The sequence below is a fragment of the Aotus nancymaae genome, unplaced genomic scaffold (assembly GCF_030222135.1).
Source record: "Aotus nancymaae isolate 86718 unplaced genomic scaffold, 86718_ANA_hifiasm-v0.15.2.pri h1tg000028l, whole genome shotgun sequence".
In the NCBI taxonomy this organism is placed as follows: domain Eukaryota; kingdom Metazoa; phylum Chordata; class Mammalia; order Primates; family Aotidae; genus Aotus; species Aotus nancymaae.
The window spans coordinates 38,102,007-38,125,004 of record NW_026988441.1 but is presented as its reverse complement, the minus strand read 5'-3'; the positions used below and the strand labels follow the sequence as shown (position 1 = coordinate 38,125,004).

Sequence of the window (22,998 nt, the reverse complement as noted above, 5' to 3'; positions counted from 1 at the left end):
GGCCCTGCAATGTGGGCCGCTCAGGAAGGGAACTCCTGCTCCTCTGGGTGGAGCTGGAGCTGGAGCTGGAGCCCAGAGGGGACAGATCTGCTCAAATGGGGCCAGTGACAGCTCTGTCCCCTGGAGACTCACTGAGCTCTGCCACTCAGAGGCCAGAGAAAAACCCACCATAGGGAAACTGGGAGATGGCATGCTGGCTCCTGGCCAAAAAAAAAAAAAAAAAAAAAAAGTCTTTGCCTACATTTTTCTATCCATCCATCCATCCATTCCACTCACCTATCTATCCATCCAGCCTTCCTTCCTTCCATTCACCCACTGATCCATCCATCCTTCCATCCACTCACCCATCCATCCATCTTTCCTTCCTTCCATTCATCAATCCATTCATCCACCCTTCCTTCCTGTCACCCACCCATCCATTTATTCATCCGTGGTCCACCCAATCATCCACTCATCCATCAAACCATCCATCCACTCATCCATCCACCTGTTCACCCGTCATCCATGCGCCCACCTGTTCACCCGTCATCCATGCGCCCACCTGTTCACCCGTCATCCATGCGTCCACCTGTTCACCCGTCACCCATGCGTCCACCTGTTCATCCGTCATCCATGCGTCCACCTGTTCATCCGTCATCCATGCGTCCACCTGTTCATCCGTCATCCATGCACCCACCTGTTCATCCGTCATCCATGCGTCCACCTGTTCATCTGTCATCCATGCGTCCACCTGTTCATCCATGTGTCCACCTGTTCATCCGTCATCCATGCGTCCACTTGTTCATCCGTCATCCATGCGTCCACCTGTTCATCCGTCATCCATGCGTCCACCTGTTCATCCATCATCCATGCGTCCACCTGTTCATCCGTCATCCATGCGTCCACCTGTTCATCCATCATCCATGCATCCATCTTATGAAACCAAATTTTTTCTCAACCCAAACCTTACTGCCTGCTTCCAAGTAAAGAGCACAGATCAGAAGCAGGACGTGAGCCGAATTCTCTGCCCTCTTGAATTTCTGGTGGTGCCGTCTCTATTTCTTCGGGACACCAGCCTTGCTCACACTCCCAGCCCCCACCAGGTTTGGTCCCAACCCTCTTTCCCCTTCTTGGTCACTGATCTGGGGCCACGACAGGGAGTTGGGCTAAAGGGCCCCCAGGCTACGTCGCTCGCCTGCCCACCAACTCGACAGGAGGAACCAGGCACATGCATGGGTCTGCTTTCCCATCTGACTTTATTTCACTTTTTTTTCTATAAAACTCCTCCATAATTTCACAATTTAACAAAAAGTTTAAAATCCAGGAAAGAAACGATCCTGTAACTCGTTACAAACACAATTCTCCTTGTTCCTTTTATCCAGGAGTTGGTCTTGGGCCGATGAGTGTCCTAGTTCCTAGTGAGACACATTCTTTGTAAAAACCCTTGTGGGCAAGAAAGGTATTCGATACCATTTGCTTTCCGGCGTCGGTTTACATTTTTGTTCAGGAGAGAGTGAAACACAGAGATTTGCACTGGGGGCGGGCGGCTTAACACGAGACACGTGGCAATCACAAAGTGCCGGGCCCCTTCCTATGGAAGTGTCGCCAGAGCCCTCGTGGGCCCAGCCGCCGGGCAGCTGGGGTTGGGTGGGAGAGCAGCTGGGGACTGCTATCGGGGCCCATGCTGCCCAGCACGTCCATCGGGTGGTCATGGAGCCAGCCCTGGACCCAGAGCAGCTCTGGAGGACAGCGTGAGACCTTCTGGCCAGAGGAGGTAACTGAGAACTGAGTTGGTGCTTCTGGAGGCCTTGGAAACGGCAGGAAGGGCCAGACGCCACACCACCCAGAGCAGGCGGAGGAGCCTGGCCCTCCTCCGGCTGAGCGGAAGGCTGCTCGAGTTGCTGTGTGGATCCTGGGGGACTCTTGCAAAGGAGAAAGGCCAGCACCCTTGGGCTGAGGTTCCTGTCCGTGACCCCCGGCAGCCTCCGTGGGTAGAGCACCCAGCAGCACCGGCCCCGGTCAGCCCCCCTCAGGCCAGTTCCTTCGGTCCAATGTCTTAGAGAGTTTCCAGAAAAGAAAGGAAGTGCCCCATGCTGGAGTATTGTTGGCCGACCTGGGAAGGGGAGAGGAGGCGCAGGGGCCTGCCCTCTTCCTGATACCTGAAGGCAGTGGGGCCGGGAGAGAAACAGAGCAAGTAGAGAGGAGTCCCGGAGGCTTCCTCGGAAGGTTCTCGGGCCTTTCCCCGAGAGTTCTGGGGAGTTTCCCCAGGGCAGCTGGCGCTGGGGTCAGCCTTGGAGGCACGGGTCCCCATCAAGGAGTGTTCAGGATCTGCTGACAGAATCAGAGCAGGGACAAGATTCGGGACCTCAGGAAGAGACAGATGGAGCCCCCATGTCTGAGCTCATAGACTCAGGAGGAGGAGTCGTCTAGGTGAGTTTGAGGGGGGCGGGGCGAGCCACCTCGAGGCCCTGAGCCCTCTTTTCTTCAGAACTTGGTCAGGGCACAAGGACTTGAAAGGACTTGAAAGTCAGGGGGCTGGTGGGACTGCAGGTGCCTCGAGTCAAGGTCTGGGACACAGAGGCTAACCAGACAGGCATCCAGTCCCTGGGACCCCAGCCGAGGTGGGCTGGCTCCACAGGAGCATCCTGGCCCTGGAAGAGTGGGCCTCAAGGGAGGACTGGCTTGGCCCCTGGAGAATCTCAGGCATACCAGGAGTGGGTGTGCAGCACGGCACCAGCATGAATTGTGACGGTGGAGGCCACAGCGGGCCAGGAGGCGACCAGAGAGAAAGGCAGCCTGGGCAGGCCGGTTGGGCCAACCCCCCGGGCCTGCCGATGGCCGGGCCCACGCTAGAGGGCTGACCGGAGTCCAGTGAGCCTCAGAAAACTCCATGAACTATCCCGTCTTATTTGGCAAAAGCTCATATGTTTTTCAAAGTTTGAAGACTTGATGAATGAGAGAGAGGAAGAGGATCCTATGGGAGGAGGCCGAGCTGCAGGGCGGCTGATGTGAGTCTGTCCCTGGAGACGGTTGGTGCTAGTCTGAGTAGAGCCCGAGAGCAGAGTGGCGGCTCCCCGGCGCCCTGAGGACTTGCTGCCCTTCTTAGTGTTGGCCGGCCGCCCCAGGAGCCCCGGCAGGAGGCGGCAGCATCCTTGGAACGTCAAAGGGAGAATTCCTCCGTGTGCCTGGAGAGGGCCAGCCACCACACCTGGCTCAGCCTCCAGCCCCACGACAACACCGCGGAGACATCTTAACCTACAAGCCCCACCGTATACACCCCCCACCCACCCCACGTGCACTGCTGCCACAGAAACGCACATGGACACTGCTCTTGACCAGACAGTGCACACACATATATAATAGAGAGAACTATACAGCACGGACCCCAGCGCAGCGCGAGCCAGGGAGGAGCCGGCGCTAGGTCTACACGGAGGACGACGCAGACACACAGGCAGGGCCTTCTGAGGTCCAGGGTGGTCAGAGGGTGTGTTTTGAACCATTCGGGAGGCTGGAGATGCCCCCAGCAGTCGGTCGGCTGCTCAGAGAAACTGGGGCAGCAATGCCCTGCCACACAGCCCTCGAAAGAGTGAGGGCTGGTCCTGAGGCTGGGCAAAGGGCCCCAGGCCCTGTCTCTGCCCAGAGCTGCCTTCAACACCAGCCACTCTCTGAGGGGAGCCCGGGGGGCGGCTCGTGTGTGGCCCAGCCCGGCCCCAGGACTCCTGGCGATGGGGCAGGGAGAGTGGGCGGGGAGCCGCCGAGGAAAGTGCAGCGGGCCGTGTGGGCGAGGACAGGGCTGTTGCTAAGGCAGTGCTGCGGGCAGGCGAGACGGGAGAGAAGGGCAGGCAGGGCCTGGCTGCAGCCTCCCAGGACCCCGGCGGTGGGGGCCCTGCTCGCAGCCCAGGGTCATGTGGCCACGGCCTCCAGGTAGCTCTGCAGTTTGCGCACGGTGGTCTCGTCCAGGGAGAAAAGGTCGAAGTCGAAGGTGGTGTTGGTGACATTGAAGTGGCCAGTCTCCTCGATCAGGTTCACAATCTGGAAGGCAGTGGCAGGTGGCTTCAGGGGCAGGAGGCCAAGGGCGGGGTTGCCCTGTTCCCTAAGACGGCTGTGGGGCTCCTGGGGCAGCACCAGGGCCCCTGCAGCCCACACTCCTTATGGGTGTCGCAACCTTGGACGGCCTGCCCAGACCCTGGAGGGGGCGGTACCTGCTGCAGGACGTTGCGCTCCCGCAGGGCCATCAGCCTCCGGTGCAGCTCCACCAGTTCATCCGTGTAGGCCTGGGGAGGGGGGCAGGTCTCAGCAGCGCGTGGGGGGCCCTGGGCCCTTCCTGCTCCCGTGCCCAGCCCCACCCATGACCCAGTCCATTCCAGCACAGGACAGAGGTAGCCACAGCCACCCCAAGGAAGGCCCGAGGTTGCAGGGCCAGGAGGGGAGGAAGGGCTGCCCCCACCCAGGGATAGTCCAACTGTGGGGTGTCAGGAGCCCTGGGGTCCTCCACTGGCTGTACCTCCCGCCACCTGCCCCCTCCCAAGCCCCCCACCTTGTCATAGGTGCCCTTCTTGAGGATCTTCTCAGGCTTGCTGCAGGACTCGGGGCTCCTCCGGCCTGACACCTGCAGGGAACCCAGGTCTCTGCTGAGCTGTGGCCCATACCCTTCCCAGCCCCCAGTGCCCCACAAACCCTCCTAGGACAGCCAGACCCAGGGCTGAGCCCTGCCTCCTGTGCACCAACTGCCTGCGGGCCCCAGGCTCACCTTGCTGTTGGGTGGGGGCGGCTTCTGGGGGGGTGGGGGCTCTCGGCTGGGCAGGCAGGAGTCGGCGCTGTTGTCACTCTCACTGTCGCTGAAGCTCAACCTGAACCAACAGGTGGGGGCTCATCAGGCCCCTGACACCCCTCCCCCCACCCCAGGCTCAGCCCCCACCCACACACCCCCTGACAGCTCCATTCAGTTCTGGGCAGGAGCCTCAACTTAAAAAAAAAAAAAATTATGTGAGCATGGCCATCAAGAGGAAAGAACCCCAAGAAAACCAGGCCACCCAGAGTGGCTCAGGACACCTGGGGAACAAAGTCCCCCAGCCAGACAGGGCTTGTTGGGCTGTGGTCCTGACTTGGTTCTGTGGCTTGAACAAGGGGAGGAGGAGCTGCCTGCAAACACCTGTCCTCTTTTCCCAGCGCTCCCTCCTGTAGTGGCCTGCCCCTCTGAGGCTCCCGCCTGATGCTCCTGCCCCTCTGATGCTTCCGCAGCCACCTGACCCTCGGATGCTCCCGCAGCCGCCCGCCCCTCCAGCCACCAGCCCCTCCAACACCTCGCAGCTACCTGCCCCTCTGATGTTCCCGCAGCCGCCCACCCCTCAAGCCACCAGCCCCTCCAACACCTCGCAGCTACCTGACCCTCGGATGCTCCCGCAGCCGCTCGCCCCTCAAGCCACCAGCCCCTCCAACACCTCGCAGCTACCTGACCCTCGGATGCTCCCGCAGCCGCCCACCCCTCCAGCCACCAGCCCCTCCAACACCTCGCAGCCACCTGACCCTCTGATGCTCCTGTGGCCACCTGACTCTGCTGCACTCTGGACAGCAGGCCTCCATCAGTTACATCGGCCCCCTGAACCCAAAGAGTGTGGTCCTAAACAAGGGTATCTGGTGGTGGGGAGAGGCCCAAGCTCTCAGCCTACCCCACCCTGGGAGGCAGGTCTTTGACCTCTGCATCGGTTTCCCCATCTGTGAAAGGAGGCCGCTATGACAGCACACAATGGTGGCGAGCCTAGGCCCATGTTTCACTCACTATGTGTGCCTGGGGTCCCGCTCTGCCAGGGAGATTTTGGGCTTGATCCAGGGAAAGGGGCCCCTGACAACTATCACTTCACAACACATTTAAAACACAGCAAACCCCAGGCCTCCCAGTGAACGAGCTGCCAGAAGTGCAGACCGGACTCCCGTGGGCAGCAGAGACAGCCACTGCCCCTGCTCCTGGCCTGCTCCTGCCCCGGCGCAGGCTCCATCTATCTCTTAAACTTGCCCCTCAGTGGCCTAGGCTGGGGCCACTTTCTCTGCAGCTGCCTCCCGGCTCTGGCGGCTCCTGGTTTGGTTCAGGTTGCCCGGGCGACGCCCCTTTCTCTGTTCCCATCGGCCTCTGCCCTGCATCCCCCAGGTGACGGCTGGGCACTGCCGCAAACTGGGCCTCTCAGGGAGCAGACCAGGGTGTGTGGGGGCTCTGATGGCGCGGCCTATGTGCTCCCTGCCCCGACAATGCAGGGACAAGGCTGGCGAACCCTCACCCGAGACCCACACAAATGCTCCGGGAGGAATTGAGAGGCACTTGGCATGCGGCTGGGTCCCTGTGCTGTGCTGCCAGCCCCGCTAGAATCCCACCCTCTGTCAGCCTCTGCACTCATGGCTCTTGGCGCAAACAGAATCCACCCTGAATGTCAGCAAATGAGGCAGGAGCCTGCTGCCAGGTCCTGTCCTGGGGACACCGTAGCCCTCCTCATGTCTAGAGGCTAAGTCCCTGTCGGCGTCACCGGCCCGGACCTCCCACCGGCAGCTCCCCAGCAGTGAGCCACTGCTCCTACTCTGTACCTACTGGCCTGGTGCACTGCACCCCGGGGACCCAGCCAGAGCCTGCCACCCAGCTCTCGGGAAGATGGCTTTAGTTAACCACAAACACCTGTAGGCACCTGTTAGGCTCCCACGCACCTTGCTAAGTGCAGGCCAATAACCAGCCCTCTCTTCAAGAGGAGCCACTGAGGCCCGGAGGCCTTGGCCTCACAGGGAGGAGGGGCTGACTGCCAGCTCTGCTACGGCTCTGGGAAAGCCTGTGTGCCTGCGGCCAAGGCCTGCACGTTCTCTGCTGTCGCTGGGCTGGAGGCCGGACGCATGGAGCTCTCCCAGGTGGGATCCCGCCAAGGGGCCTGCATATCCCAAGGATGCCCCCGGGCCCCCCATGCCTCACGGGGGCAAAAGTCATAGGCAACAAAGCTGCTCCCACACTAGGTGTCTGCTGCCCCAGGATGGGGCTCTCCATGGATCCTTACCCCATGTTAGGCAGGTGGGAAAGGACCTGAGTCTCCTGGCCCAAGAGCAGAGCAACAAGCTTACTCCCCTCCCCCCACCTCCAGTCGGGGCTCCGTGGCAGCTGGGCGCAGTCCGGCTCCCTCCTGCACCCCTCCCTACCCGGCAGCCCACACCTGCCAGACATCCATGAGGAGGGACACTACCCAAGGCCCCGAACATGAGGCAGCCCTTTAGGCCCTCAGCCTTAGGGACCAGAAGAGGACACAGCCCCAGGCCCACCCCAAAGCCCAGGCTGGACTGAGGCCACCTTCGGACCGATCCCCACCTCAGCCTTCCCACGGGACCCTCCAGTCTCATCCCCACCTCCAGCCCCACAATCACTGCAGGTCCAGCCAGAGTCACCCCAGGTGGCCGCCTGCACCCACCCGCTCCTGCCCGGCCATCACCTGGAGTCCCTCCCCGGGTGTGTCTTGGCGGCAGCCTCCTCGCCTGACGAAGAGTCGTCCTCGTCGGACTCCTCGGACTGTAGGTCCTCCACCATGGAGCGCAGGGGTCCTGGGGAGGCGGGCAGGCAGGGAGGTAGACAAGCGCAGGGCTCCGCTGAGCCTCCAGGCCCCTCGCCCGTGAGGCCACACAGAGCTTCTTGACACTGGTGACCCCCAAATGCACACGCCAGCCTGCCTGGAGGTCCTTCTGCCCATGTCCAAGAACTACCCCCACACCGGGAGCCACCCCCTTCCCCAGGGATCTCCTGGCTCCCCCACCCCTCCCTACCTTCCTGGCCCTGCTCGCAGGCCTCGGGGGCCTGACTGGCAGTGGGCGCGCAGAGCCCCTCCATTGCTACAGCCGGAGAAGAACCTCTCCTCTGCTCAGGGCACAGAGATCAGAAGCTCTGCCGAGAGCCCAGGGAGGGTGAGGGAGACAGAGCCCGGCTCAGAAGCTGGGCCTGGGGCCACAGATCCCTCTGCCTGCGCCCTACGCCGGCCTGCCCACACCCTCGGTAATCCCCTCTGCTGCTCCCAGTCCACCGTCCTCCCCTTTCTCCAGAGGCACACGGTTCCAGTCCCCTACAGACGGCATCTTGGTTTATATTCCTGTTACCAAGGCAACAGAGGGACACAAAGCCCTCAATTACCTTGGTCACATGATCCCGCTTCAGTAGGTCCCCCTCCCTTCCCGGCAGATAAGAACACTTGGAGCGAGTGTGGGCTTCAAGGGCCCCATCCCCCAGCCCCCTCGGCAATTGCCGGCTGAATTCCAGCCCAGACTCCCCCCACAACCCCATCCACTCCTCTTCCCCCGCCCCCCCCGCCCCCCGCAAAGGATTCCAGGCCAAAGGGGAAGGAGGCTCTTGTTCCAACCCAGGAGAGAAAACACTTCTGGCCTGGGGGTGGGTGCTGGGCTCTGGGCTGGGGCTGGGGGCTCAGGGCGGCTCTCACACTGTGTCCTGCAGGCTGCCTGGTCCCCAGGGCCCTCCCCACTCTGGGGCAAGCTGGAGCAGCCAATGGGCCTATGTCCTTTCCCCAAAAAGCCACCCTTACCCAGGGTGGCCTGCAGGGAGAGGGAGAGGGCAGGCCAAACACCCCGGCAGCAGGAGACCTTGGCCGTCACAGGCAGCTAGTGCCTTGGTGGCCCTGGGGAGCAGGCGGGGTGGGCGGAGGAGGTGATGCCCTCTGTCCGTGGTCCCCAGCAGCGTGGGGAAGGTTCTGGCCATGGGCAGGGCCCTCACCAGAAGCCCTTCAGCAGCACAGCTCCAGGCATAGGTGGACGCCAACAGCCACCACAAGGAGCAGTGCCCTAGGCCTGGCTAGAGGTCCAGTGACCTGTTTCTGCTTTGTTTTTAAATACAGACTCCCCCAAGCCACCAAAACCCTCCAGGTACGATCTGTAGGCCCAGCCTGGACAGGCACCGGACATTGGGCAGCACGCACAAGGCCTGAGCTCCGGGCCCTCCCTGGCCCCGGCCGTGCCCTTGGCTGCTCTTGGCACACACCTTGGCTGTGGTTCTGAGATGGCTCGAAGTCCGAGTCAGAGCTGGAGTCTGAGCTGGAGCTGGAGTTGGACGGGCTTGACTGGGCAGACTTCACCCAACGGTGGGCGGGGAGGGAGGGGAGAGAGGGAGAGCCGTCACCTTTCAGCAGAGACAAAGGAGGCCCCTCTGGTAGCGGCTATGCCAAGTGGGTCTCCCCTAGACACCTCCAGAGTCCCAAGGGTACCCATGCATGCGGCTGTGAACCCGCTAGGGAGCCAGCGCCCAGGCCACGTGCAGCCTATAGCCTCCCCGCCAGCCCTAGGACACCCGTGGATTCTTCCCACTGAGCAGTGTCTGAGTTTCCATTAGCACCAGGAGAACCTGTCTACCCAAGTAGGTGCACAGGGGACTGGGAGGGAGGCTGGGGCAGGGTCCTGAGGTCCCACAGTGGATGAGCCTTGCCCTCAACCAAGGAGGCTGGCATTGGCTGGTGTCGCAAAAGGGTCTGGAACAGGAAAGCTGCGTGTGGACACTTCTTGTTCTGACCCAGCGCTATCCCAGGGCTCAGGGGGAACTCCATCTCTCCACCCATGTGCTGCTCCCACCACCAGCTGCCCAACAGAAGCCGTGGGCAAGCCTGGCCTGGCCCACCTCCTCCTCCCGCAGCCGTCCTTCCAGGCTCAGCCACCAGGGGGCAGTAAAAGCCAAAACAAGGACATAAGGGGTGCGATGCCAGGGCAGAGGGTGACAGTGGGGGGCAGGTGTGTGCCGGGCAGAGGCGCATCTCCTGTGTGGACAGGAGTCAGGCACTGCAGACGCCTGCACAGGGAAGGGGCCCATTGCTCCGGACCCTCATTTCTGCCAATGGGTGCATCCCCAGGGGTGCGTCAGAGGACGAGGTGGGCCCAGGGCAGCTCCCTCACCTTGGGGGCCCGTCTGGTGGAACTAGGTGAGTTGAGCCCCTCAGACCAGTCCCCTGCAAGGTCCTCCCTGCGTCAAGAGGAGGCAGCTGGTCTGCTGGATTCTGGCAGGGCCCACTGCAGCCACCAGCCATGCAAGGGAAGCCGTGAAAGGAGTGTTGATCCCGTGGGGCTCAGGACCTTGAGTGCCTGGAGGCCCTCGGCTCCTCCCCTAGCACGTAGATGGGGCAGCCTCCACCCTGCAGAAGGGGCCCCACAAAGGCCCAAGGCCGCCTCCTGTGGCAGGTCCAGACTCACCCATGCCTGAGAGGGAAAAGAGTCCCTTCTCTAGGGTTCACTGCAGCCCAGCCCAGCCCCTCCTGCCCCTCAGACCAGCCCCTGCTGGCACCCCTTCCCACCAGCACATGTCACTCCTTGTAGAATCAGTGCTGGGAAAGCCTGCCATGGTGCCTATCACTCACTGCTCACTGTGGGGGCTGCTTGGGGAGGTGGCACACAGGCCACCTGAGTCCTGAACACATACCCCTGAGGTCCAGCACCCCTGGCAGGGCCTGCCTGGAGCAACGTGATGCACTGCCTGACTTCTGTTCTTGAGGGCCGGGGGTGAGTAAGAGGTGACTGGTGAGAGAGGGCCTGTTTAAGCCCAGCCTTCTGAGCAGCAGGCCTTGCTACTCAGATCATGATGTCAGCCTCAGTTTCCCCAGAACTGCCAGCTGCCTGCACACAGAGGCCAAGGCCAGTCCTCCCTCCAACCTTGGATGGAACCCCTGGGGCAGAGGGTGAGCACCACCTGGAGGGAGGTGGGCTGGGGAAGGATCCAAGGTCCCAGCCCCACAGCCCATGCACATCTCACTAAGGGTGTCAGGGGGCAGTTCAGGCGACCAAAGGAGGCTGAGCAAGGTCAGCAGGGATGGAGGCAGGGAGGGCCCAGAGCCCCGAGAGGCCCCCTGAGCCTGCCTGGGCCAGGAGTCCTGGCGCTGTGTCAGACAGAGTAAAGCCAGTTGGCCGCATGCGCCCCCTTTCCTTCTACCCGAATCCAAGGGGCAGGGAGGAAAATAATCCAGAAATGGTCTTAGCCAAAAGAGCCCCGAGGTGGTGTGGTCAGAAGGGCCACGGAGACTCCCAGGGCCCAGAGGGAAGGCGGAGCAGGCTGGGTCCACAGCTGGCCTAAAGGTAGTCGGTACCAATTGCTTCCAGATCCCCAAGGGCCAGGGAGACCCTAAAGCAGCAGTGGGAGGACGTGGGAGCTCAGCCCGGGGACTCAGCCCAAAGAGCTGCCCTCCAAGGGTGGGCGTGGGCCAGGCCCAGCTGGTGCAGATTCCACATGACGACCAGTTCCTGTGGCACAGCCACGCACAGCTTCCTGAGAGGGGTGACCGAGGCAGCCAAGGGGAGGCTGAGGGGCCAGCGGTCTGGAAGGCCAGTGCACCCCTTCACCATAGCAGCTTGGGCTTCAGTGAAACCTCGGGCAGGGAGACGTCAGGGACTCTGGGCTGTTGGGGCTGTTGCGGCCTGGGTATCACACCCGCACAGACCTCAGCGCTAAGCCACACTGCTTAGAAGCCTCTCAGTATGAGCGGGGCGCTCTTCTTCAGCCAGGAGGAAACCCCAACGCCTCCTCCAGCAACTCCAGCCTCAAGGCCACTCAACCACTCTGAGCAGTGGCGCCCAAGGTGGCAAGAAGCTCCCCACAGAAGATTCCAGCTGTTTTACAACACTGGTGACAGGAGCCAGGAGCCAACTCGCTCACTGCTGGGGGCCAGGCTGGCTGCACAGAGCGGAGTGGACCCGGCCACGGAGCTGCCTCGCCGCTGCCCAGCGTGCAGCACACTCAGCCCCAGGTGCCAGAAGGCCTCGCCTGGAGATGCCTGGCATGGGACTACATGTCACCCAGTACCAGTCCCTGACCCTGGGGTAGAAGGGAGGGGACAAGCGCCTGCCCAGGGCTGTGGCTGCTGCACGGGCAGAGAAGGGGGCAAGCTTGGTGCCCAGCAGGCACTGCCAGGACCTCGCACAGCTGGGAGGGCTACTGAGGTGGCTGAGATTTCTGGGAGGCAGCACCGCCCCCACTACACCCGCCTCAGGGTCATAGTAGGTGGCACCATCTTCAGCCAGTGCCAAGCCGTGGGGGGCACTGGGAACTCAGCTTTGCCAGCCCATGTGTGTCTATGAGCCAAGACTAATTGTTACCCAGAGGCTGGACATCACCCCCAGCCAGCCCCGCCACCTCCCTGAGAGCCCTGGGGGCCACAGGCATAGCAATCAGCGCCACCCACATAACCCCCTCTGGCTTTGTAGCTGGAACCTGCCTTCAAAGCCCAGGCGGCTTTTCAAAGCCTCAGCAACCCTGAGGCAAAGCTTCCCCTGGAGAGCGAGGGGAAGCCACAAAAGGCCCCTGAGGGCTGGGGCTGGCAGTAAAGGTGAGAGGCCCGACCCTCATCCATCCATTCGTTCATTTTCACCTGGTGCAGTATCTGTTGTCTGAATGCCAAGTGCCAGATATAGAGCTGGAAGACACCACCTCCATCCCAGGCCCCAAATGGGGTCTGGCCACAAGGCCACGAGCTGGCTACTGGCTCCTGTGGCTCAAGTCATGTCTGATGTGGTCCTCTGAGACTGTCCAGACGCCGGGCTGTGGCACAAGCCCGCAGCCTCTCATGGTGACATGGCTACTCCCTGAGAGGGGTCTTCATCCCAAGCTCAGACACTGGCGGGGCCAGATGTGAGCATCTCCAAGTCACAGGTGTGTGTGATGGGTGTGGGTGGGCGGGATGCTCTCGACCCCACCCACCACCTAAGAAGGGAGCCGGGCACGCCCAGTTGCTCCTCACGGCAAGGGGCTGCCCGAAGCCCTCACCAGTAACCCTCCAGACAATGGTGAGTCTCCCAGATACCCTGTTAGCAGAGGGATCAAGCTCCAGGCCGGGCTGACCGCGCCATGGTCAGAGCAACCATGAGACACACCTGCCCACTGGCACCAGAGCAGCCAAGACCTGGGCCCTCGCAGGGGGCTGCTGGAGGAGAGGAGCTCAGAACTTCGGTACCATGCCATCATGCTAGACCAGAACCATCCACAAATGCCACCGAGGAGTCGAGGAGGGACTCCTCACGAGGCAGACTTTATAACCTGACAGACGGGGAAACCGAGGCCTAGTGAGGTGTGGAGGCCAAGGTTACAAGGAGCCAGTGGGGGCAGCAGTCAGTGAGACCTGAGGCTAGCCGGTCCCACCATACCCACCGCACCTCCATGGCCCACCCACCCTGCCCCGCCCCCGGCGCTCACTCACCTCGGACTTGAAGGAGGCCTCGTCCTCCGAGTTGGACTCCTCCACCTCCAGGGCCTTTTTGGCCTCCCGGGGCTCACTCTCGGCCTTCACCTTCTCCCCTCTGGTGCTGCTCTTGTCCTTGACCGGCTTCTTGTCCGAGAAAGAGGAGGAGGTGCGGGGCGAGGTGCTTGGAGCACTCCGGGACCCCTTCGAGCTGCTCTTCTTCTGCTTCTTGGCGCTGGGCTTTGGTGAGTCGGCGGTGGCTGGCCGCTTGCTGGAAGCCCGGGGTGGGGGCGGCGGTGGGGGCGGGGGCCCGCCCTTGGGGGATGTGCTTTCCAGCTTGGTCTCTTTCAGGGCCATCTTGGGCTCCTTGAATGCAGCCTTGGGCGGTGGCGCCTTCTCCTCCTTGGGCAGCCGGCCCTCGCCCAACTTCCGTGAGCTGTCCTTGGAGCTCTTGGCCTGCTCGCGCTCCAGCTCCTTGGAGGAGCTCTTGCTCTCGGAGTCTTTGCGGGGCCGCTCCCGGTGCTCCTTGGTCACCTTGTGCGGCTTGGAGGCCTTGCTGCTCTCCTTGTTTGCGTCCTGCAAAGCCAAGGGCAGGGAGGGCAAGGGGAGAGACAAGGTCACATGGCATTGCAGGGCGCCCTGCTCTGTCACCCCTGAGCCCTACAAAGCATAATCCACCTGATTCAGCCTCAGCTAGAGAAATTCTTCCAAAAAGCGAAAAAGTAAGGCAGCAGGTGAGAGTTTTAAATGGAGCTGTCCCTTTAAACTACTAGCCCGTGTCAGAGTCCCCGGCAGCTGCAGGCTAAGATTCCCCTCTGAATTGAACTGACATTCCCTGAGGGACTCATGCACAGGGTGAGACAGGCAGAGCCAGGCAAACCGCGATGCCCACGCCCGCGCCCGCACTAACACCTCGCAGCTGGGCCCGGGAAAAGCAAAGGCTCTGCTGGCGCTGCAGGGTACTGGGGAGCCCCGGGGGGCACTGGAGGCAGCCCTGCCCCTCAGTTCAGCCTCCTTGGCCCAGTACTCATGCTCTGGGCTGGAAGCTCAGTGTTTCCTGCTCGGTGCCTCACGGCCTTCCTTTCTGAGCCTAGGTCTCCACACCCCAGGGTCCAGCCAGCTCGGGCCTAGCCTCAGGGAGCCAACTGCTACGTGCCCACCGGCACCGCACAGAGCAGACAGCTCCAGGGCTTCTCAGAAGGGAAATCCCCTGTGTTGCTTTCCTAAAACACGGATGACATTCCAAGGTCTCCACCTCAGAAACTCGGGGCATTTAGGGTGCAGCTGGACTCAGGGGCTGATACCACTGGGGACAGAGGGAAGACAATGGCAGCGAGCAGTAGGAGGGCCCAGGAGCGAGCCCAGCTCTGTGACCTTCGTACTGCGGACCCGGGCAGAAAACCCCAGCCATCTGTGCCTGCAGCCTTGAGGAAGGGCAAGACCACCACCTCACTGGGCAACGGCGCAGACCAGGCTGGCGGCAAGTTCAATGTGGGGACTGCCAGCACCGTGGCTGAGTCGGCACAGCCCGAGGCCAGCCTGGGCTCTGCTGCTTGTATGTTGTATGTTTCTGCCCCACACCCCAATCCCACACGCACACTGCCAGCACTCCCCACAGCGGAAGCCATGCCTTCACCTTCCTTACAGAGACCCTGTAACACCCCGTGCACCCAGGAGCGCTGAGCAGGCTTCTCAGCTGTCCGCAACCTGGGGCTCCACCCTGGATAGGAAAGAAGCATCAGCCAGCAGGTGCACAGCGGCCCCAGAGCCTGTCTGGATGATAGTGCACCTGGCATCCTGGCACAGAAGCCAGTAGCAGCCAGACCCCGAAGCCCCTAGGGAGGGGCTCCAGGAGCTGGTGAGTATGGGGGATTGTGGGGGGACACTTCATAGATCCCCCGAAGACGTGCAGCTGGCCAGGGGCCTCTGAAAACCACCTGAGTGTCCAGGGACAGACTCCTCCCAGCAAAGAACCACAGGGCAGACAGAGCAGCTACCCCATGCCAGTCTCCTGGGCTGGCCATCTTCTTGCAAAGCCACAACCCACATTCAGTGTCAAAAGCTCAAGAACAGTTCCAATGGCTGTGAGGCCTCTGCCGCCTCCCTGGAGAAATGGCAAGCCCTGTGCCCAGCCTGGCTGTTACACTGGGGGCAGTGGGAGTGCCCCCACAATCCCCCAATTGGCCTGGGCCATGCAGGGCTATCAGGGGCGTCCCCTTGGGAGCTGGGGTGTGGAATGGGGCTGTGCTCTCCAGCAAGCTGCTCCCCAAGGAGGGAGGTGAGACACTGCAATGCCACATGCCACCCTGGACTCTTCTGGCAGGGGACACATGCCCACCTGGGCCGCAGGAGCTCAGCCAGCATCACAACCACCAAGGGCAGAAGGAGAGCAAACTGCAAAGGCACGCCCATGGCCCTAACACAGCTCCCACTGTGCGCCCCTGGCCCAGGGTCAACTAAATCGCCACTGCCACCAGAACCTGCCTGGCTGGAAGGAGCCTTCCCAGGGGTGCACGCAGGCACCTGATACCACTGGCTCTGAAGCTAGGCAGTAAATTGTAAGCACAAAGTGAGCGCTCTCCAGAGTGAGAGCCATCAAAACTATGTTCACAAGGTTGTCCGCGAACCTCCACGGGAAAGAGCAAGCAGGCCGAGTACCTGACATCACACGGGTGACACCCAGCCCCCTGCAGCTGCTGCCAAGGTTGTGGGAGGATCCTGCCCCCTCTACGAAGCTGGAGTTCCTGCCCTCCACACCACTCTTGGATGGGGGCTGTCAAGTGGGGACAAAATCCCAGGACAGAGTCCCCCAAAGCTGCCACAGCTGCACTCACCAGCAGTCCTCCAGTCCAGGGATTCTGATGGGCAAGGCTCCAAAAGGCCCGCCTGTCCCATCTCTCCCGGCTCAGGGAGCCCTGCTGAGGGCCCTCTGCTGGGAGTGCATGGCCCCAGTCACTCACTCTCCAGGCAGAGAGCCAGTGACCAAAGGAGGGCGCTCAGCTGGGGAAGAGGCTGGCTCACAGGCCTGTGCGTCCAAGGACTCCGTGGCGGGGCCGACAGCTCATTTGCCAGGCTAGGACTCGAGGCAGCGGCTTTCTCCGAAATCCCTCAGCAGACAAGTGTCTTGGCAGGACCCTGTGCTGCCCGAGGCTCCCCACGGACGCTGCCTACCTCCCGCCGCCAGGTGGCTGGAGAAGCCTCCTGGGATGGAGAGGGTGGAGCCAGAGGAACCTGCCTGAAGGCTTCCTGAGCCCGGTGGATCAACTCACTGGCTTGGGGGCTCCCGGGGTCTCAGAGACTCTCTGGAAAGAAAAGCCACGAGCAGCCCCAGCAGACGCAGCCCCACCAGCCCTGGGGGGCACCTCTCCAACCAGGAGGGCCTTTCTGTTCAGGGTTTTAGGTGGCTTGAAGTGACCCATACAGAAGAAACAGCAATTCCTTCTCTTCCTGTTGTGGTGGCTGAGAGGGGCACTGCCAAGATCCCCCGCGAGAGTATTTCCTTCATTGAGCCTCCACAAGGGAGAGACAGGCCAGGAGGCCAAGTGGGAAGGCCCCAGGGTTCCATTTCCTACTCAGAGACTCTGGCGAGTCTGAGGAGTTCTAAGATCTGCTGACCTTGGGGAAAGAGCCAGAAAGACCTGCCTGGGTGCTGCAGTTCTCCTCCAGCGCGGCTGACGGGGAGGCTGGGAGGCAGCTGAGACCCCTGCCTGTCCCGCCTGGGACTGCCAGAGCCACTCGCAGGGCCCAGCAGACAAGTGAGGTGAGGAGAACAGAGAGGACCGGTGGAGAGACGTGTGGGTGACGCACCTGGCACTGCTCCGAGGTCCCGTGCAGCTCAGCCTCCAGGAATGGCTATGCTAAGTGGGCGGCTACAGAGGACCGGGACATGCTGGGGGTTAAATGACACGCTGTGATGCTATCGAAGGGCTTTCTAGAATGTCTTCTGAGCTGCCACTCAGGGAGTTCCAAGAGAGAAGCCCAGGAGCAAGCGCCACCCACCTGACCCACTGGGCCAAGATGAGACAATAAAGTTTCTTCCACAGTGGAATTCAGCTGGCGCGCACCTGGCTTTCCCCGCCCTTCTCCCACACAACTCTGCAGTGAGCCGCTGCCTGAGATGCAAAGCCTGGCATAGCCAAGGGCAGGAGCAGCCCCGGCTGCCCTCGGGAGGGCTGAGGGGTGGACAGCTGTGGCCTGGACAGACAGAGACGCTCTATCCAGCGGCTGCCCTGACAGCTGTCAGTGAAGCTCTCAGGGCTTCAGGCCGAGCAGTACTGGGGCCCTGCCGTCGCTTGGCGGAACGGGAGAGGACTAGGCCGGGTCTCTGGCCTCAAGATGAACTGGACAAAGAGTCTTTGATCACGGGCTTATTCCTGAAATCCTAGGGAAGCGGCAGTGCGCAGCAAGGGGAGTGCAGAGAGCTCAAAGAGGAAGACGCCAAGGGAGCGAGTTCAGGTGCGGAAGGCCCAGCCTGGTGGAGGGAGGGCGCCGGGGCCAGGCCCACCACAGCTGGGCCCAGGCGCTCCCACGCGACTGGGCCTTCCGCCTCACTAACCTTGGAGCCGTGGGATGGTTTGGTCTTCTTGGGGTCAGAGAAGGCAGATAGTGGAATTGTGGGTAACATGGGGTAGTCGGGACTGGGCCTGGACACCGTGTCTGCTCCTTCGGGCATTACCATCACCTAGTGACAGAGAAGAGACAGTCATTATCGACGGGCAGGGGGCCCACACGGGCCAGGCTGAAGGCAATGGGGCTTCCCTCTGCAAGAAGGGAGAGCCTGAGCGCTTTCCTGAAAGAATCCCGGCACTTCCCCGCTGGGGACTGGGTGCTGAGCACACAGATGAAGCAGGCATGGGTTGGGAGCGAAGAAAAGCCTGGGGTCTAGGATGGTTGGGCCCATGGCGGGTGAGGGGGGCACACAGCATTCCAGGAACAGTGGACCGAGCGCTGGCCCAAGAAGACTTGTGGAGCACGCTGAGAATCACGGGAAGACAGCTGTGGCCAAAGCCTGACACACGCTGAGGTTTAGGGGGAGCAGAGGTACAGCTCAGAAGGGCGAGAGCCCAGTCAGACGCCCGAGACAGGCAGGCAGCAACTTCTTGGGGCGCACACGGATGCAGCTCGGGTGGGTCCCACATGTCCAGGGGAATGAGCCATCTTTGGTGTGCCGTGACTGCAGCTGACCCATACAGGGCGGGAGCACTCAGGCTAAGGCAGAGACCAAGGCAGGAGAAGACCTGTCCCCATCGAGGGGGCTCTGCAAAGCAGGCCCGAGTGAGCCAGCAAGCCTGCAGCGTGGGGCACCTGCTCCCGTGCTCCGACAGAGGCTTCAGATGAGGAAAGCTCTGGGGTCCTTCCAGGAGGGCTCCCAGGAAACACTCGCTGCACACGGGGAAGCTTGGAGTAAGGTCTCGAAACACCAACACTCCAAGTTAAGGAATGCCACCGCCACAGAGAAAGCTTCTCAGATGCCCACAAGAGAGAACAAAAGAAGAAAACACACTTCAAAAAAGTACTGAAGTCGGGAGAAGAAGCACCACTAATAGCCCTGAGCACCTGCGGTTCCCCAGCCAGCCAAGCCTTTCATCTAAGGACACTGACATCGTGCGGCCATGGGGACACTGGCTGAAAAGAGGGCAGTGGGCCCCGGGGTTCCCCGCTCTGAGCTGCTTCTCAGAGCCTGTATGACCACGATAGGAGCTCAGCACCAATGGCATGTGTGCCTCAGTTGTCCCTCAAAGCACGCCATGGGAGGCCTTCCGTGCTCTGGGGCATGCACACCAGGCAGGCTCATGGAGGAGCTGGGGAAGGCTGGCCATGCACAGCGGGGCTTGCAGGAGGCTGAGCCCCATTCGCTCTCAGGCCCATTCCTTCAACTCTCGCGTGAATTCACCTTCTTTCCCCTCAAAACGACGCTCTAGACTGACTGTTTCAGGATCACACAGTGTCTCACTCAACACAGATCCTTGAAAAAAACGAACTGGGAAAGTGAACACACGGATGACTCCCACCTCCTACAAGGCGCTGCCAGGAAGTCCAGGCTCCCCGATGGAAACACAGACCCTCGGCCACGGGGGCAGAGACAAGGCATGGTCCCAAGGGGCACCAGGCTGGAAGGGTGGAAGTCCTGCCCTCTCACCCTTGAATTACCAATCTCCAAGTGACCCCCAGTGAGAGGAGCAGAGAAAGCAGTGCTCACCGACACAGAAACCAGCCCCTCCTCCCGGGTCTCCCAGCACCGACAGCTCCACGGCGGGGCTGGATCACCTGCGACTGGTTGGCCACGGGAAGCTCCGGGAGGAGCCCCTGCCACTGAGGCCTCTGGCTGCTCCTAAGGCTGAGAGCTCCACTCAGCCATCAACCCAGGGCAAACCCCAGAGGCCTGTAAAGTTCCTGCCCAGCCAGCCAGCTCCCCAGGCAGCCCACCCTCAGAGGGCAGAGCGCCCAGCGCCTGGGGCAGAGACCATACCCTAAGGCACCTGCTGCAGCCTGCGCTTCCTCCTCCTGACTGGCCTTTCCTCCCAACCTCACCCTGTGCCTCCTCCCCGCCCCTGGCTTTTATGTGTTGAGACAATGCCCTCAGAGCCTTCATCACTGCCGCCTAGAAAAGGAAGCTGCCTCCCACAGGGAGTGAGGTCCTGGCTGCAGCCCAGAGAGACCCAGGGAACACCACTTCCCAAAGCCATGCCACCATGGAACCTCCAGGGACGCCCAGAAACACCCACTGCAAACACAGAGAAAATACCTGGCCATGAAGAAAGGTGGCCACGCGGAGCCAGGAGGGCGCTGGGGCCCAGTCACCCGCACTCAGCCATGCCGTCCACATAAACCCACGCCGGCACCACCCTGCCCAGCCAGATCAGAGCTACAAGCGGGGCTTTACAAGGACTGCGGCAGGACTCACTCAAGCTTCTACAAGGACAGGCGCCTCCTTCCTCTTAGGAGAACGATGCCCACCAAGGACCGTGCTCCATAGGGAGGAATGGGGGCTCCCCAGCCCAACACCCATAGCCACGGTGCCCCAAGTTCACCAAGGGGGAGGCCCACCCCACCCAGATAACCCCACACATTACGCATGCCACATATACACCTGTGACACATTCACACTCCTCACAACGCACGTCACACCATACGTGACACGCCACACAGTTCCCACAAGTGACACGCCACACGCCACTTACACCCCACACATGACACACCACACACATGACACATACACCAGACATATGTACATACCACATGCCACACATTTCCACAAGTGACATGCCACATGCCACTTACACCCCATGTGTGACATGCCACGCACACCATACATGATACACCAAACAACATATGGACATACTACATGCCACACATATACACACACCACATACACCACACACGACACAGGCCACACACACCTACACACCACTTACACTCCATACATGACACACGCCACAAACACTGTACATGATGTGCCCCACAGATAGCACATGTACATACCACACACCACACATATACACGCCACACACACCCCATACCACACACACATACCACATATACCACACACGACACACACCACGCCACCACAGCCCACTCCACCACAGGCTCAGGCCTGCACCCAGGCAAAGGCTCTGAGGCCCTGAGTCCTGAAGGTGGCATTGCTGTCCTGTGACCAGGCCTCAGCCTGCCACATACCTCCCTTCACACACCCCTCCTCCACGACCCTCACCAGCACCTGCGCCCGCCCACCCTGTTGCCAAGAACTCTTGTGAGGAGCTCTGCCCCAATAAGGTCCGGAGGGCTTGACTCCAGCCACCAAATGGGGGTCCCAGCCACACAACTCCTGGAGAGCCCTGACTCCAGAGCTGGCGCTGTCGTCTGGCCTCCTGAAGTCGGAGGTGACAGCAATGTGCATGGCAGGGGCCCTGTGAGGAGGCCCTGCCCGGCTAGTTACAAGCCAGCTCCAGGCACAGCCACGCGGTCAGACCGGCCTCGTGCCCATCCCTTCCCGGCACTTCCTGCAGGAAGGTGCTAATTACCCATGGCCACCCAGAAGGGTGACCAGCAACGAGTCACCTGCAGCCACCACACCCTGGCACAGGCTGCGGAGCTCCCAGGTCCCCTCCACCTCTGTCGGGCACTGCTGTGTGACCTGCACCTCTCGGCTCCTAGCACCGACACCTCCGGCTAGGCACAGGGGGCCGCAGCAGAGCGGCCTCAGCGGGGCGGCCCCTTGGCGGGCAGAAACTGGGACACTCACCCCGCCGGCCCGCAGGAGCTTGTACCGGAACTCCGTGGTGGGGTTGTTGAAGGTAAGCTTCTCGCAGCGCAGGTGGTTCACGGGCGGATTGCCTTCCAGATTCAGGAACAGGTCATAGGTGAAGCAGACTTTCCTTGGCTCCTCCTGGAACAAAGAAAACAAAAAGGGCCATATTGGAGGAGTGACCATGGGGCAGGGACAGAGTTCCCCATCTGCCCTGGTCCCCCGCTCCACTCTCTCGTATTTGCACCTCCTTCTCTCTTGGGTGCCTCCTACCCTGCCCTTACTCAAAATCAACCAACCTACTATGTGCAGCCAACTGGGCCTTGCAGGCCCCATGGCAGAAACAAAGTTCATCCATAGCCATGTTCTCAGATAGTTACGGGAAATGTGCATCCCGCTTGAACCCTCACAGGGCCAATAATGGACAGGGAAACTGAGGCGCAAAGACACTGACACGTGGCAGCGCTGAGACCTGCCCCAGGCCTCGAGCCCTACAGTCTCACTGCCTCCACTCCCTGCCTCTTTTGCAGCCAGGGCCAAGCCCGATGGACACAGGGCGCAGACTCAAACGATAGAGCAGAGCCCAGAGGGGCAAAAGCACAGGGTCATGAGCCAGCTTTCAGGAGGCTCTGTCCACTCTGGGTGCCGCCCTGAACCCTCGCCACCCCAGAAGACAGGGACGCTCGCACGGCATGGGGCAGGGGCTGATGGATTTTGCGTACAAGGATGTGATGAGCTCATGGGGCAGTCTTGGAAAGGCTGTGAAGGAGGGGCTGCGATGATCACAGAAAGGCCGGGAGGGTTTGGGGCAGGCAGGCTTTCGGGCAGGAGCTGTCCACACTGGCTCCTGTGGAGGCCCAGCAGCGTGTGCAGGGGCAGCGTTTCTGTGAACCTTGAAATTTCAAAGCAAGACAACTTCATCTGCTTTTCCTTAAGAACCCCGCCCCGTCCTGTCCCAAATTATGTAAGCTGCAGGTCCCACTAAATGGAGATGTGCTCCTGGGAGCGGGGACATCAGGCTGGTGAGAAAATGGAGTGGATGGGGAGTGTGGGAGACCCACACTGCGACAAGACCTAACGTCACGTGGAGGAGAGGAAGTTCTTACAGAAACAACGTGCACGTGGTAAGGCATGGTGGCTCACGTCAGAACGTTGGGAGGTTGAGAACAGATCACTTGAGGTCAGGAGTTTAAGACCAGCCTGGGGTACATGGCAAAACCCCATCTCTACTAAAAATACAAAAATTAGCCGGGCATGGTGGTGGGCGCCTGTAATCCCAGCTACTCAGGAGGCTGAGGAGGAAGAATTACTTAAATCCAAGAGGCGGAGGTTGCAGTGAGCTGAGGTTGCACCACTGCACTCCAGCCTGGGTAACAGAGAAAGACTCTGTCTTAAAAAAGAAAAAGAAACAAAGGTGCATGTTCGTGTTCTCACATCACAGGCAACCGATGCTTGACTAGGGTGCCAAGACCACACATTGGGGGCCAGGGAGTCTCTTCAACCAGTGGTGCTGGGACAGCTGGATGTCCACCGGTGGGAAAACGGACACAGCCCTACTTCACTCACACACAGAAAACAACTCAAAATGGCCCCAAGACCTGGACG

General features: G+C 61.1%; 1 protein-coding gene and 1 pseudogene across 2 annotated transcripts in view; both read right to left on the bottom strand.

The window, feature by feature from the left end:
• Positions 1-1,216: 1,216 nt before the first annotated feature.
• Positions 1,217-3,479, bottom strand: LOC105706168 (uncharacterized; annotated as a pseudogene).
• MLLT1 (MLLT1 super elongation complex subunit) overlaps positions 1,217-22,998 on the bottom strand; it is a 73,133-nt gene continuing 51,351 nt past the window's right edge. Inside the window, exons 4-12 of one of the 2 annotated variants that reach the window (XM_021676796.2) lie at positions 21,391-21,534; positions 17,704-17,829; positions 13,167-13,724; positions 8,981-9,068; positions 7,434-7,542; positions 4,730-4,829; positions 4,517-4,588; positions 4,182-4,253; positions 1,217-4,011 (exon numbers count right to left, since the gene is read on the bottom strand). In XM_021676796.2, coding sequence (XP_021532471.1) covers positions 3,883-4,011; positions 4,182-4,253; positions 4,517-4,588; positions 4,730-4,829; positions 7,434-7,542; positions 8,981-9,068; positions 13,167-13,724; positions 17,704-17,829; positions 21,391-21,534 — 1,398 coding nt within the window. In that variant the 3' untranslated portion in view covers positions 1,217-3,882. The remainder of the gene's footprint in view (positions 4,012-4,181; positions 4,254-4,516; positions 4,589-4,729; positions 4,830-7,433; positions 7,543-8,980; positions 9,069-13,166; positions 13,725-17,703; positions 17,830-21,390; positions 21,535-22,998) is intronic. The other variant, XM_021676797.2, reaches the window with a different exon arrangement.